At 33.8% G+C, this 16,849-nt stretch overlaps 1 protein-coding gene across 2 annotated transcripts in view; it reads right to left on the reverse strand.

Moving 5' to 3' along the window:
- Nucleotides 1-3,138: 3,138 nt before the first annotated feature.
- Nucleotides 3,139-16,849, reverse strand: part of LOC113047912 (pleckstrin homology domain-containing family A member 5-like) — a 104,985-nt gene continuing 91,274 nt past the window's right edge. For both annotated transcript variants that reach the window (XM_026209286.1, XM_026209287.1), the window contains 4 exons: nt 15,657-15,757; nt 12,491-12,606; nt 10,222-11,046; nt 3,139-3,658 (listed from right to left, as the gene is read on the reverse strand). In XM_026209286.1, coding sequence (XP_026065071.1) covers nt 3,154-3,658; nt 10,222-11,046; nt 12,491-12,606; nt 15,657-15,757 — 1,547 coding nt within the window. In that variant the 3' untranslated portion in view covers nt 3,139-3,153. The remainder of the gene's footprint in view (nt 3,659-10,221; nt 11,047-12,490; nt 12,607-15,656; nt 15,758-16,849) is intronic.

A 16,849-nucleotide genomic window follows, 5' to 3' on the forward strand; every position in this document is an offset into this window, starting at 1 on the left:
TTTTCTTTTAAGAAAACAGAAAAATCAACTAAATTACAGAAACTTGAACTAAAATTAAAACGGAAAAAATGTATACTGTATACAAAAATAAAAGCTTATACTACAGTAGTATAAATAATATAAATGAGAACATTATATATACGAAATACAAACACACACATGTAACAAGGCACAACATTAAATTAAAATTAAATTACATTTATGCATTTAGCAGACGCTTTTATCCAAAGCGACTTACAAGTGCATTCAGGCAATCAATTTTTACCTATCATCAACAACAAAATTAATAAAACAATTATAAACAAATTATTCAAAATAATAATTAAATAATTTAAAAAAAAAAACTACAATAGTATAAAGTAAGTTTAAGTTTGGGTTACACTTAAATAGCTTTACTAATACTATCTACTATTGTAATACTATACTAAATAAATGGTATATACATAATAGGAAGTAAATAAATCTGTAAACAATAATAGAAGGTATATGTAAAACATCTAAATATGAATAATATAACTATAGAATAAAACAAATCGGTAAATAAATAATTGGAAATTATATTACAATTACAATTACAACATTAATAACTAATTATAAACAAATATGCAAAAAAAAACTTAATGTTATAGTTATTTTAAAATAATAATACGTACTAAAATTGTACACAAGTTTAAGGTTAAGTTTGTATTTGCTTTTAAAAATGGAAAATCAAGCACAAAAAAAGTTTATATGCATAATAAACAATTTAAAATATTAATAATACTATATAATCCTATTCTAAATAAATATCAGTAAATAATTAATATGACGTAAAAAAAAAAATCTGTAAACAAATAACTACAATGTCTACAAACATATATAATTAAGCACAACCAATTAATGCTAATTCCAAATATTAATAATATAATAGAAATGTGAACACTAAAATGACACTGGTCTAGTGAGTAGAAAATAAATAAATAAATACATTTATAGCATTAAATATTTTCAGAATAGACTGAAATTAAACCTGTAATATCTAATCAACATGATTAATTAGCTCTACAAGGTTCAGCTTAGTTGCATAAACTAGTCAAATAACCAAGAATAAACAGGTCCTTAAACTAGAAACTAAAAGTACAAGCCGGATTTTTCCAGAAAGTACAGCTTGAAGTAAGTTTAAATGTGCTTTTAAGTAAGGAAAATGTATGTTTATGCCACTTTATCCTTAAAAACTTGTTCTGCTGACCGATTAGAGAACATTGAGACAGTCACCTGGGAATCGACTTTATCTTAGGTTCGTCATTTCATCTTGGGTTATAATAATCCTAATAAAAAAGTAATATCACCGAAAAAGAAAGATCATATAACTCTCCAAGAGGCTTTTAACTTGAACAACAGGAGCTAGGTGCTAAATTGAATCTCATGCACTGCTACAAAAGACATTTTGACAGCGATGATGAGGAAACACATATGGAGGAGCTCTATTATATTTCAATCAAGTGACGCGGGGATTTTTCATTAAAGTGCTCTCTGCCTGAAAATCACACTGCAGACGATTTCTGCAAACTATATAAGCAGAAGCTTAACGGGGAAATGCGTCTTTAGATTGCCAAAAACCTGGAACGTCAAGTAAGAGAATAATAATTATAGTTTTAAGAAGAGCTAATGGTATTAGCGGCTCCTCCTGTCACAAACACAACACACAGCACAACACACAACACACACCTACCTAAAGCTAGAATAACCTTCTCTACTGCAAACATAATATCTGAATGTCCGTTTACATTTAAAGTCAAACACGAAATCAAACCTGCAACCTATTGTACTTTCTAAAACATGCTAGATTTTCATGTGAAAACTATATTTTAATTCAAGCACAAGTACTGTATTTTTCGGACTATAAGTCATACCTAAGTATAAGTCGCATCAGTCCAAAAATACGTCATGATGAGGAAAAAAAACATAAGTCCGCATTTATTTAGAACCAAGAGAAAACATTACCGTCTCCAGCCAAGAGAGGGCGCTCTATGTGTTGAGTATAGACTACATGAGAACTGTGCAGCATAGAGCGCCCTCTCGTGGCTGGAGACGGTAATGTTTTCTCTAATTCATTTCTCTCGGTTCATGTCAAATTAATTTAGATAAATAAGTCCAGCACCTGAATATGTCGCAGGACACGCCAAACTATGAAAAAAAGTGGCGACTTATAGTCAGGACAAATACGGTAGACCAAGAAGCATGTGTTTATGATTGTAAACTATGGCCATTTTTTGATTTCATGTCGACACTTAAACGAGCGGCATCTAAAATAACTCGACAGAGTCCTTCGGTGGCTTGCAAGTGGTAAAATGCGAATAGTTTGAGAGGAAAGCAACAGTTGTGGGCTCGTTGCACTACCAGAGAGACGTGGCGGGTGGGACGAAAGAGGGACAGCGTACCGTTTTGCCTCCAGAGAACTTGTGCAGTTGATGCTCCTGTGAAGGGAGGAACACTGCACTGCGCCTCAGGCACGGATAGGAAAACCTGAGAGAGAAAGGGGGAAGTGGGGGGGTGAAGAGGGAGGGAGATAGAGTGGGGGGGGGCGGGCGGGGGGGGGGGGAGGGAGAGAGGGGGGGAGGGAGAGAGAGTGGGGGGTGGGGGGAGAGAGAGGGGGAGAGAGAGAGAGAGAGAAGAGAGAGAGAGAGAGAGAGAGAGGAGAGGGGGGAGGGGGGGGGGGGGCAGAGGGAGAGGAGAGATGAGAGAGAAGGGGGGGGAGGGGGAGAGCGAAGAAAGAGAGAGAGCAGAGAGAGAGACGGGAGAGAGCAGGAGAGAGAGAGAAGCAAGAGAAAAGAGAGAGCCAAGAGAGAGAGAAGGGAGAGAGAGAGAGGGAGAGAGAGGGGGAGAGGGGGGGAGAGAGAGTGGGGGGAGGAGAGAGAGAGAGAGAGAGAGAGAGAGAGAGAGAGAGAGCAGGAGAGAGAGAGAGAGAGAGAGAGCAAGAGAGAGAGAGAGGGAGAGAGAGAGAGAGGGACAACAAAAAAAAAACTAATTGTCACCGAAAAGATCTCTGAGCATGATTCTATAAATGCAGGGTTCATACTTTTTCAGTTGATCATGATTACTGCATTTTATCATTGCAAATAATAATAATAATAAATAATTGCAAAATATATATATGCTAAATTAAATGCTACATTATTTAAAATATTCCCAGTTTCTCCACACTGTAGGAACCCTGTGTAACTTTACCTTGGACAGATGCGGCCGATGGCGGCGTTCAATGGTCACGTCCCCACGAAACACCGGCGAGGTAACTTCAGAGCGGGAGTCTGGGTTGAGGGGGCGATTAGGGGAGAAGGTGTGGTAACCGGCCAGAGATCCGTGGGAAGGAGACGTGGGGATGGACTCTGCGATCTGGCTCATGGTTTTGGGGCTGGGCAGCGTCCCGTATCCGATCCGGCTGTGCGCCTGCCTCTGCTGCCACTCGTACAGCTGCCACATGGTGTCGTCCCGTATGGAGCGCCGCTTCTCTGCAGTCGTGGGCTGCAGCGCCCGGTCGTACATCGACCCCGACGCGCTGGAGATGCTGTCCGGCCGAAGCATGTTACGAGGGAGCGTCCGGTAACCCTCGGGATAGCGCGGGACGATCTGTGCACGATGGCTCGGCATGTTCCTCGGCAACGTTTGGTAGGACGTAATGCTGGAAGACAAAAGACACAAATTCAGTTTCATTTTTATTTGATTTTAAAGATTAATGTTTTATGCGTTTCATAAAGAAAAATTCAAGACAACACAGAATCTCTGGAAAAAAATTTTTTTCATAGGGCCCTATTATAAAAAAAACGTTTTTATGAATTCAATTAATCAGACATGCTTTTTAAATAATTTAAAAAAATACAGAAAAATTTAATTTGGTAGAATTAAAACTGAATTTCAGAAAAATGTAAAATTTCATAGGGCCCCAAATATTTTATTTTTGTGAAACTTATATCAATTGTTGGTTATATAATACCTTATATACTTGTAGAATAACTTGTATGATAATAATTTGTTGTTTAATTGTGTGTTTTATTATTTTACGTATTTAGACATGCTTTTTGATAACTAAATTTTAATTTAAGCCACTAAAACAGAGACCATGTTTTATGAAAAACTGGAATAAAAAAAAAAAAAAAAAAAAAGTAATTTGAAATAAAATAAAATAGAATATGGGAAAGAAGTTGGGGTTAGTAAAATTTGTAAAAAAAAAAAAAAAAAATCACATCAAGGCCACATTTAATCCAAAATACATTAAAAATAATAAAATGGAATATGGGAAAAAAAGTTGGGGTTAGTAAAATTTGTTAAAAAAAAAAAAAATTTGAAAAAAAAAAAAAGTCACATTCAAGGCCACATTTAATCCAAAATACATTAAAAATAATAAAATGGAATATGCGGAAAAAAGTTGGGTTAGTAAAATTTGTAAAAAAAAAAAAAAAAAAAAAAAAATTGGAAAAAAAAAAGTCTCATCAAGGCGGCATTTAATCCAAAATACATTAAAAATATTGTATATCTTATGACAATTTAAAATAATTGTTTTTGATGGGAATTGCAGTAAATAACATTTGCTGTGTGAATGTGCTAATGAATTAGATTTAAGTGAATCATACATTAATTTATATATATTTAGACATTAAATTATATATTGATGAATTCTACATTAATTTCAACATTTGGTAGGACGTAATGCCTGGAGACAAAGAAACTGGCGTCACAGAGAGGTCAACAATACACAAAACAGCTCCACTTGAATATGAGTTTTATAATACAATCAAGACTTTGTGATGATTTCCTGTTGAGCTGCGGGCGATAATTAAACACTGACTCATTAGCATATGATAAAAGTGTCACGCTTGTACTCGTCACAGCACAAAAGCGTTCACCTTTCGCTCCGGCTGATCTTTAAACGGCTCTAATTTCTCATCAGTCATCGTCTGGCGATCGCTCAGAAATGATTACCGCATACATGCATCAGCCGCAGGAAAACAGATGGGAAGAGAGTTTCTGAAGACCGTTCTGAGAGTTACGAGCGCTACTCTTTTTCCAGGAGCTGGTGAGATCGGCTTGGCACTTTTATAGGCACTACTGAAAGGTTGTACTGACAGCAGAAATCAATAAAGAGCTCCGAGTGCCAAAATGCACAACCATAAAAGTCATGTCTCTATTTGCTGAAAACGAGAAGCTCGGAACAATGTTGGCTGGATACATCAACCTAATTTAATCTTATTTTACAGCTGTTAGTTTCACTCAGCTTATTTAATTGAACACACAACAATCTATGAGTATTGATATACTGAATAATCACATTCATTATAATAAATAAAAAATGCCAACACTGGAAACGGCCACTTCACCAGTTGATAAACTTCCAATTTCAACAATATGGCACCTGTTTTGAAAATTAAAATAACTTCTAAATGAATTCAATATTTAATATCATACTTAAGTCTGTTTTACCCTAAAATAGCATATTTTAGAAACCATAAATAACATTTTAGTTGACAATGTGCAAATGACAAAGATGTGACAAAGGAAGAAAGTTAAACATTTGACAATATTATAAGAAATACTAAAATATATAAATATAATTGAAACATGCATTAAACAATATTTAAGCTAAATATGACAAACTTTACAATTTAAATATTTAAATAATTATAAATTTATAAAAATATTTATTGAACTAAATGCTACATTGAAAAATAATTTGTACAAACTTTAAACAACCGAAAAATATTCTAATACAAATATTATAATATTAATAGGTATTTAAAAGTATTAATTGAAACATGCATTAAGATTTAATTAACAAAATACACCTTTAAAACCAAAAATTATTTTAAAAACAAACTAAAAATATTTAGATTATTTAATATCACAATAAAGATTATGCTATATTTAAATTTTATATACAAAGTATTTTATACACTAAATACAACACTAAATACTAATAAATTCAAATTTTCTTAGTTTTTTGTTAATATTTTGAAGAGTTAAAGTTGTCAGTTCAATCAGAATCAATAATAATTAAAATCATTTACTCATCCATTCACGTTTGTTATCATTGATGAAATCCAAAAACCTTGTCAAAAAATAATTTTAAAGTAATTTCATTGACGAAACTAATTGTGACATCTGCTCAAAGTTTTCTCATCTAAAATAAAATGATTTTGATAGCAAATGTGATTGGATTGTTGCTTGGGTTTGCAGAATTTAATTGCATCTTGAACCTTGAGAATTGTTATTGTAAAACCAAATAGCTTAAAATTCACTTAGCTGCCTTGGAAAATAAATGCACAGATTGTGGCATGAGATCACACAATCTGCTGAGAGTTTGGAAAGAAAGTTTTTGATTGTTCAGGACGTGCATATGCAAGAACAACTGTCAAAAATGAGCTTGACAGCAGCCTAAGCAAGAACGGCAATATGTGCATGAATTGCACAAATATTGATGATAGTTTCTGAAGATGATGTAGGCAGAGCAGACACATGCTTCACCAATGCCTTTTGATAAACAGCATCTTAACACGAACCCACGGTGCCCTTTTCTCTCCTCGCTCGCCTTCCTGTTCCTCTTCCTGCACTGACAGCAACTCTGATCCACTTTGAGACAAATTTTCCTGGTGCTCGAGCACAAAGCTCCATGACTTATTCATCAGAGGAGAGGAAGAAGAGACAAGCAAAGCAAACACACGTCCTCCTACACCACGACTGCACGGCTAAACGGAGGATGGCACCTGACAGCAGCCCACGGCTCCCACACCGAGACCGGGCAGAGGTAAAATCAACTGTTGGGTCATGATAAAGAGCTCATGCAAACGCTGGAGTTTGCAGTCTCAGGGGATGGAGAGTGGGAGAGAAAACTCTCTGGCTACGCTGTCAGAGGCCTGATGCCTCAGAAACTCAGACAGAATGATGCATGAATCCAGCGCGTTCGTCTAGTTTGTTTTCTGACAGTTAGACACAGTGTACAAAAATACAACTCACTCCTAAAGTAGATTTTAAAGTACATATAGTACAGCTTGTAAAGTACATTAAGTATAGTTTGTAATGCATTTAGTTAAACATTACAAACATTACAATAGAATTAAATCAAACGACCCCTACAAACTACACAACACATGCTTTTACAAACTTAAGCTGTTGATTCATTTGTAATGTATGTAGTTTGTAATTTATGTAGTTTGTAAAGCATATCTTGTGCAGTTTGAAATGTGTGTACTGTGTCATTTAGAACTTAAGTAGTTAGTAAAGCGGGAATTGTATAACTTGCAATGCATTTAGTTTATAAATATATTGTGTGTTTTATATCATGTATACTGTAGTTTGTAAAGTTAACTTTTCATAAAATGAATAATGTGCAGTTTGTAATGTGCGTAGATTGTAAAGTACATATTGTAAAGCAGTTGATTTTGTAAAGTCTTTTTTATAGTATGCATGCATGCAAAATTGTAAATATGCAATATATAATAATGTGTTTGGTTTAAAAAGTTTGTTAAGTTAGATTTTTGTGTTTAGCTTTACAAGCAGGAATAATAGTTTATTGTTAGATTGCAGTTAATGTATGAAATGTATTTTGTGTAATATGTAGAATTTTAAATTTGATTTGTAAAGTGTGTAACGCAAGTACTTTTAATGTGCAAAATGTTATATATAGTTTGTGAAGTTTACACTGCATAATTTGTAATACAAGTCATTTTATGTATAAAATTGTATATAAAGGTTGTAAAGTATTTACTGTGTACTTTGTAATGCAAGTAGTTTTAATGTGTAAAATGTTATATATATATATAGTTTGTAAAGTTTGTGAAGTGTGTACTGCGTACTTTCTAATTCAAGTAGTTTTATGTGAAAAACATTATTTGTAGTTTGTAAAGTGTGTACTGTGTTAATTGCAATTCAAGTAATTTAAAATTTAAATAAAAAAGTTTATTTAAAAATGTATTCTAAATTTTAATTTAAAAAAGTAGATTGTTTATACTGAGTTTAGCGTAAGATGTGCATTGCGCAGCATGATGTATGTTTAGTTTACAAAATGTGCAATTTATAACGTAAATTCAGGGATTGTAAAGTATGTAATATTTATTATACATTATACAAAGTCACATGTAGTTTTTGTAACGCAAGCAGTTTTAAATGATAAAACATATATACAAAGTGCACGGTGTAGTTTTTAATACAAGTAGTTTTATGGGTATTGCATATCATGGATCAAAATTTGCTTTGTAAAGTTTGTAGTTTATAATGTGAATTTGTAAAATAATTACTAAGCATTCTACAAAGTCACATGTAGTTTGTAACGCAAGTAGTTTTAATGTGTAAAACTATAGTTTGTAAAGTGTGTACTGTGTAATTTGTAATGCAAGTAGTTTGTAAAATAGATATTGTGTAGTCTTTACTGTGCATACAATGTGTAATGTGTATTGCATATCATGTAGCACATTTAGTTTGTAAAGTTTGTAGTTTATAATGTGAATTTGTAATATTATTATGCATTCTACAAAGTCGCATGTAGTTTGTAACGCAAGTAGTTTTAATGTGTAAAACTTTATAGTTTGTAAAGTTTGTAAAGTGTGTACAGTGTAATTTGTAATTCAAGTAGTTATTTTAAAATAGATACTGTGTAGTCTATACTGTGCATACAATGTGTAATGTGTATTGCATATCATGTAGCACATTTAGTTTGTAAAGTTTGTAGTTTATAATGTGAATTTGTAATATTATTATGCATTCTACAAAGTCGCATGTAGTTTGTAACACAAGTAGTTTTAATGTGTAAAACTATAGTTTGTAAAGTGTGTACTGTGTAATTTGTAATGCAAATAGTTTGTAAAATAGATTGTGTAGTCTTTACTGTGTATACAATGTGTAATGTGTATTGCATATCATGTAGCACATTTAGTTTGTAAAGTTTGTAGTTTATAATGTGAATTTGTAATATAATTACTAAGCATTCTACAAAGTCACATGTAGTTTGTAACGCAAGTAGTTTTAATGTGTAAAACTATAGTTTGTAAAGTGTGTACTGTGTAATTTGTAATGCAAGTAGTTTGTAAAATAGATAGTGTAATCTTTACTGTGCATACAATGTGTAATGTGTATTGCATATCATGTAGCACATTCAGTTTGTAGTTTATAATATGAATTTGTAATATTATTATTATGCATTCTACAAAGTCGCATGTAATTTGTAACGCAAGTAGTTTTAATGTGTAAAACTTTATAGTTTGTAAAGTTTGTAAAGTGTGTACAGTGTAATTTGTAATTCAAGTAGTTTGTAAAATAGATACTGTGTAGTCTATACTGTGCATACAATGTGTAATGTGTATTGCATATCATGTAGCACATTTAGTTTGTAGTTTATAATATGAATTTGTAATATTATTATTATGCATTCTACAAAGTCGCATGTAATTTGTAACGCAAGTAGTTTTAATGTGTAAAACTATAGTTTGTAAAGTTTGTAAAGTGTGTACAGTGTAATTTGTAATTCAAGTAGTTTGTAAAATAGATACTGTGTAGTCTATACTGTGCATACAATGTGTAATGTGTATTGCATATGCATCACATTTAGTTTGTAAAGTTTGTAGTTTATAATGTGAATTTCTAATATTATTATGCATTCAACAAAGTCACATGTAGTTTGTAACGCAGGTAGTTTTAATGTGTAAAACTTTCTAGTTTGTAAAGTTTGTAAAGTGTGTACAGTGTAATTTGTAATTCAAGTAGTTTGCAAAATAGATACTGTGTAGTCTATACTGTGCATACAATGTGTAATGTGTATTTGCATATGTATCACATTTAGTTTGTAAAGTTTGTAGTTTATAATGTGAATTTCTAATATTATTATGCATTCAACAAAGTCACATGTAGTTTGTAATGCAGGTAGTTTTAATGTGTAAAACTTTCTAGTTTGTAAAGTTTGTAAAGTGTGTACTGTGTAATTTGTAATGCAAGTAGTTTGTTAAATAGATATTGTGTAGTCTTTACTGTGCATACAATGTGTAATGTGTATTGCATATCATGTAGCACATTTAGTTTGTAAAGTTTGTAATTTATAATGTGAAGTTTTTAATATTTATTGCGTAATCTACAGTCACACACAAGCTAGTCTCTCATGGGATTATAATAACCACACACACAAACAATAGTGACAAAGGTGCATTAATGAAATTTTACACAAACACAAAAACAAGCAATATTAGCTTGAAATGAAGCTCTCACCTCCTGGTGTCGTCGTCTGGGGGCCGTGTGCGTTGAGTGCGGACCCACTGCTCCAGCTGCTGCATGGAGTTGGTTCTGCTCAGGGTTCGCTCTGGTTCTGTCGTCCTCTGGGGCATCGTATTGTTCATGTCTCCAGGGCTTCTGTCTCCCCCTCGTTCCCCAGAACCGTTGACTTGGGGTGGTTTGTGCTGGCTGGATCCCGCAGTGCTCTGGAGCTGTCTGGAGGACGAGACGGCCGCAGCGATGGCCGCTGCTTGAGCCGGCTGGAGTTTGATGCTGTTTATCTTAGTGAGCGGCCGCTCTCCAGCGCCCTCTTTCTGGAAGCCGTATTTCTCGGCATCCCGTGGCGGTGGGATGGGTTTCTCTAGGTCTTTCGGCTGCTTGTGTTTGTCTCCAAGAGGGTACCTTGCATCCATTTGCAAGTTCTTCTCGCCATCTTTGGGTGGAGCGTATTGTTCGCCTTCCCTCTGAAGCGTGTACTTGTCTCCATCTTTGTGTAATGTGTACTTCTGCCCGTCTTTCTGCAGCAGGTACTTCTCTCCGTCTTTGTGGACGGCGTATTTCTCTCCATCCTTCTGCAGAAGGTATCGGTCTCCGTCTTTCTGCAGAGTGAGTCCTGGAGCGTTTTTGTGCAGAGCGTAGTTGTCGGCGTCTCTCTGGAGGGTGTATCGCTCTCCGTCTTTCTCTTTCTGCTTTTTCTCCTCCTGGTGGATTGTCTCGCGATTTCTCTCGTTGTTTTGCATCTCGGGTCGGGTCAGGGCTCTGTGATTCAGCATGTTGTTCATCTCCTGAGGGATGCAGGAGTCAACCTTTACCTTCTCAAGCCTGCAGAAAGCGAAAGAACAAAAAGCAAGTGAGTGAGAGAGAGAGAACGAAAAGAGCAGACTTTACTTAACACCCTAAACATATCATACTGAGCTCCAATGAAACACTAAATAAAGACAAGCTCTTTTTAACCAAACATTCATGTCTTCTTTAATACTTTGATTCTATGAAAAGTGAACTGCATTTCATTTTCAATCCCGGCTGTGATGCTGTTGCCGAAAAGCAATCTTAGTAGAAACCAAAAAAAATCCCTCAGCATCTGTGATTGTGCTAAAACCTGCAATGAAACACAGTTTCAAAAACATCTTCTGCACTTAAAAGGCTGTGAAATCTCTGCTCGTGAGAGTCTCTCGGGATAGAAGCGGCTCTAGTCTAGAAACTCAACAGCTTTCTTCAAAAAGCAGGGTGATAAAAAGTGCCAAGAGTAAATAGGAAACGCTGACGTGACTTGAAGTGGTTTCTAGTGAGGCAGTTTAACAAAGACAAGCTAACGACGTCCATCTAAAGCAATACAATGCCATGGTGCACTATATAATGTTTTGGAATTTCATTGTTTCTGATTGGCTCAGTGTGGACCAATCAATGTTTACCATTCATAATAAAACATGTCGTAATGATTGTACTATGGTACTTGACTCTGACTTACAAAATGTTCTGAATTAATTTTTTTTAATAAACATTATTACTGGTCATAAAGAACAACTTTATTTTTCTTTAAATTATTCAAAACATTACGGTTATTTATATTAATTCATTATTACAAATTAAGTATAATAAATAAATAAATAAATACATACATATTTATATAATTAATTTTGTTATCACCGGTTACAAAGAAAAAAAAAGGATTTTTTCTTTGTTATTATTGCTTCTAAAATTTTCATATTATTGACCACTTATTCTTACATTTTGCTTTTTAATTCTTAATCTGGGAAATAAATTATATACAATAAAAAGGGATTAAAATGTTGACATTACTGATCATGGACTCAATTATTACTATTGCTTTTAAATGATTTATATAATCAAATACTTATTTTGTATTGAATTTTATAAACTGATTGTTAACCTGGAGAAAAAAAAGGTAAAAAATATATATATTTAAGATATAATATTATATAAATAATATATAAAATATATATAAATATATTTAAAAATATGCATTCATATTTTGACATTACTACTGATCAGAATTTGTTCCTGTTATTTTACTATTGCCTTTAATTATTTCCATTACCAATATATTTCCATTTAATTTTTTTACATGATTAATTACTTATTTTGTTTAGCTTTTTTGCATTAATTTCTAACCTAGTAGAGACGAACAAACAAACAAACAAACCCTTAAGTAAACTGCTGTAAATGTTCACCAGACGAAGAGCACAAGGGATCTGAGTGTGCTCCTTTCGATTGGTTCAGTGTGAACAGAGCATGTTTTTCTAACCTTCTGGTTGGCTCAGAGTGGACCAATGCCGCATCAGTCATAACCTTCATCCAGGACTCCATATCTTTGGCTGTGTCGGTACTGAAATAGTACGTCCGCATGTTTGGATGCGTCGCCTAGTTGTGAGAAACCAACAGAGCAACCTGGGGAAAAACAGCAGACGATGAATACTAACAGAAACTGCTTTGGGAGGGTCCTAGCTGGAGTAAGTGGCGCAAAATACAATAATGCTTGAGCAGTCTTTCTGAAGTGAGCAGATCTTTGTCAGGAGCCCCTCGGGAGTTTGTCCGACTGCTCGACTCTGACAGCTTTTGTCTGGATATTACAACAGTTTATATAAGCTTCAAAGAGCAAACACGCTTTAGAATAGACAGCAAGAACGCTGTTATAAACCCTAGTGAGATGTTTCAGTCTATATAAGCAGCATACAAAATAGATTTCTATGAGATACTCTCTTAAAGGAACAGTGAATGGGTGCCGTCGGAATGAGATTCCAAACAGCGATAGAAATCCATTCCCTGTTGTCTCGCATCAAATATTTCTCACTGACATATTTGTTTACAGCTGTTTTGAGCTGTGCTTGATCTGTGCAGATTTCTCACCTGATTCAGCCAACATGACTTCACCGGAAGCAATGTTATTATGGATTATGGACTGGTATTTCACCTGTTAAAAACATATTAATGATGGAATTGTTTCTTACAAACATGCAGCTTTTCACTTCACGGGACATTCACTAATGGAGTGGATTATTGTGGTGTTTTTATCAGCTGTTTGGACTCTCATTCTGACGGCACCCATTCACTGCAGAGCATCCGATGCTTAGTAAAATGATGCAATGCTACATTTCTCCAAATCTGATGAAGAAACAAACTCATCTACATCTCGGATGGCATGAGAGTGAGGACATTTTAAGCAAATGTAATGTAAATTTTTCGGTGAACTATTATAGATAAAGAATGTAAACATTCCTGGTTAAATGGCTGAAGTATGTTAATGGGGCATTGTGCAAACTCAGGACTCACCGTATAAGCGAAGCTCCATCCAGTAAACATGTAGATGCTCGAGTTCATGAACCCTCACAGAGGACAAGCAGCACAATTGTAAAACAAGAGAATAAGATTGAGAAAAAGCAACGAGTCGACATGAAAATATCTGCACTAATAGGTAAATGGCTCCACTGAGATGCAAAACCTCACAGAACCAGACACCAAAATGCAGCGTCAGGTGAAAAGCACCATCCAACGATTAACGATTAAATTCACAGATCTGAAAAATTAAATTTAATTAAACAGACAAATCTGACCCCAGACAAAGAGTCTAAATCAGTCTAAACTATCATTCTCATGTTGATACTAAAAAAGTTGGGTCACACTTTATTTTAGGGTCCAATTCTCACTATTAACTAAACATTAACTATGACTTTTGTCTCAATTAACTCCGTATTTGCTGCTTATTAATAGTGTATAAGATAGTTGTTAAGTTTAGGGTATTGGGTGGAATTATGGATGTCATGCATTATATGTACTTTATAAGCACTAATAAACAGCTAATATGTTAATAATAGACATGCTAATAAGCAACTACTAGGGATGCACGATATTGGATTTTGGCCGATATTCGATATGCCGATAATTTCAAAATAATTTTGGCCGATGCCGATACCGATATATATACAAATTTTTCGCCTGATATATTTAAACTTTAATTTTACTGAAGAGAAATCCATGTATCTCTTCTGTACTGATTCTACCATAAATGTATTATTTTACAAATGTAGACAGACATTCACATCTGAAAAACAGGTCAATTATTTCACTTGGAGAATATCGGTTTGGCTCATCGGCAGAAATATTCATATCGGCCGATACCGATAGTGGTCATTTTAAGCTTTTATCGGCCGATACCGATGTTGTGCCGATATTATCGTGCATCCCTAGCAACTACTTATTAGTGTGAAATGGACCCTATACTAAAGTGTTACCAAAAGTTGTACTGGCCTGAAGTCAGCATAATATTTCTAAAGCTTTGAATAGAAATAGTCAGTTTCTTAGTATAAAAAAGGTTTAGTTGTTTGTAATATGGCAACGCTTTTTAAATCAGTCAGTCAAGCATTATAATATGATATTATGATAATCAAGCATTATTTAATGATAGAACTAAAACTTGGTAACCATGTATAAAAACATATTTGTCGTTTTAACTGCACTTAGCACTGGTGGTGGTGCTAATAAAAAAAAATAAAATAAAAAAAATTGGATAAGATAATGCTACTACTATGAATTTGTGCACCTTCACACTAGAGTGCGATTACGGTGCATCAAATACAGGTGCGCTGCGCATCCACTGAACTGAAAAACATCACTAAACATCGCTTGACGGAGAGCAAAACTCTTTGCTAAACAGGTATATCTGTGCTAAACACACTTAGCCTCTAACACACACACTGGTGAGTAAAATCTGAGAATATATAGGATGACAGACATCATTTAGTCGCCCAAAGTGAAGATTTAATCACATATGCGTGTGATTTACTCTCATCGTAGAGGGTTGATTTGGTATCATAAACAAACAATGAACTGCATTTTTACAGCATTTATTAATCTAGGTTTAGGTGAATTTATAAATGCATGTTCAAAAGTTTGGGGTCAGGAAGTTTTTCAAATAAATTAATATTTTTATTCAGCTAGGATGCATTAATGCATTAATGATGCTGAAAATACAGCTGCACATCACAGAAATAAATTCCATTTTAAAGTGTATCTAAATAGAAAACAGCTACTTTACAATTGTAATATTTCACATTTTTACTGTCTTTTCAATCAAATAAATGCATTGTTGATGAGAGGCTTCTTTTATAAATTGATATAAAAAAAAATCTTACCAACCTCCAACTTTTAAACAGATGCATATACTTATATGTTTGAATATTAAAAATGCACAATATGTAGAAATAAACTTTTTATAATGATTTTAAAGTTTATACTACTTTTTCAAATGTTGGCCGATAAATAGAAAAAGCAAACAGCTATCGACTGCAACTCTGTTTAAATGAAGTGTTTCAACTGTTTTATTCACTCTTTAATTCTATTCACCTGCTCTCTTGCATATCATATTTTTATGTAAAATATGTCCACGTTTGAGAGACTCTGAAAGCGTCTCTGACCTTGAAGGCGTATTTTCTGCTTATGTGGTCATCCACGGACAGCATGGAGATGTGGAAGCTTGGCAGGAGGATACTTCCCAAGATTCCCTCTTCTTTCTCATCTGAAGACACAGAGAGAGAGAGATGTTGTGAATATTAGCATATATTAGGAAGCTGCTAAAACTTGCAGCTGAAGCCATGACTGGGGGTTTGAGTAAACAGACAGTCTGGCGGGGCTGATGGGAAAACTGCAGGGATGTGTTGTGCATCAGAGCGCGTCAATGATGTTGTGATTGCAGACTGCAACCGATCTGTCAAGAGTTGCTTGCCGACTGAGTCAATTCAGAGCGACAGCTGTGTTAACGGTTACTATTAATGTAATAATGTCAACAATAGCACGTTCCCTTCATTGGCTTCCTTAAACCTGGGACTTATCACACCCTTTATGCCATTCATTATTTATAACAATCACATAAAACAAAATTTCATATAAATATATATAAAAAAAACGCTGTTTAATCATCCACCAGACCGTTTAGTCAGAAGTTTTATATACATTTGCAGAATGAATGATTCAATGAGTCACTCATAAAGACCTGAATGAACAGAATCAGCTGAGTGAATAATTGAATTAATTAAAAATTAAAAATTAAATTAAATAAAAAATAAAATATATAAAATAAAAATTAAAGATTAAAATTAAAAATTAAAATTAAAATTAAAATTAAAATTAAAAATTAAAAATTAAAATTAAAATTAAAATTAAAAATTAAAAATTTAAATAAAAAAATTAAATTAAAATAAAAAATAAAAAAATAAAATTAATATTAAATTAAATTTATGCGTTTAGCAGACGCTTTTATCCAAAGCAACTTACACTGCATTCAAGCAATGCTCTACCAATTGAGCTACAGGAACACTAATAAATAGGAATAATAACTAGTGATCAGTATATTCCTGAAAGAATCAGTGTTTTTGAAGTCACTTGTTCAATTCCTGAATGAATCAAAAGGGTTGAATGAAAGATTCAATCATTAACAGATGATTTAACCCATTGTCGTTCATGAATAAGTCAGCGTTTTGGAAGGAACCGACTTGAGTTGATGAATTTCTCACTCATAAAGACACTAATCTGTTTCATTCCTGAATCGAATCGATTGAATGAAACATGCAGTCATTTTCTCATAAAGACACTCCACTTGTTTTGTCGCTGA

The sequence above is a fragment of the Carassius auratus genome, chromosome 29 (assembly GCF_003368295.1).
Source record: "Carassius auratus strain Wakin chromosome 29, ASM336829v1, whole genome shotgun sequence".
Lineage (NCBI taxonomy): Eukaryota > Metazoa > Chordata > Actinopteri > Cypriniformes > Cyprinidae > Carassius > Carassius auratus.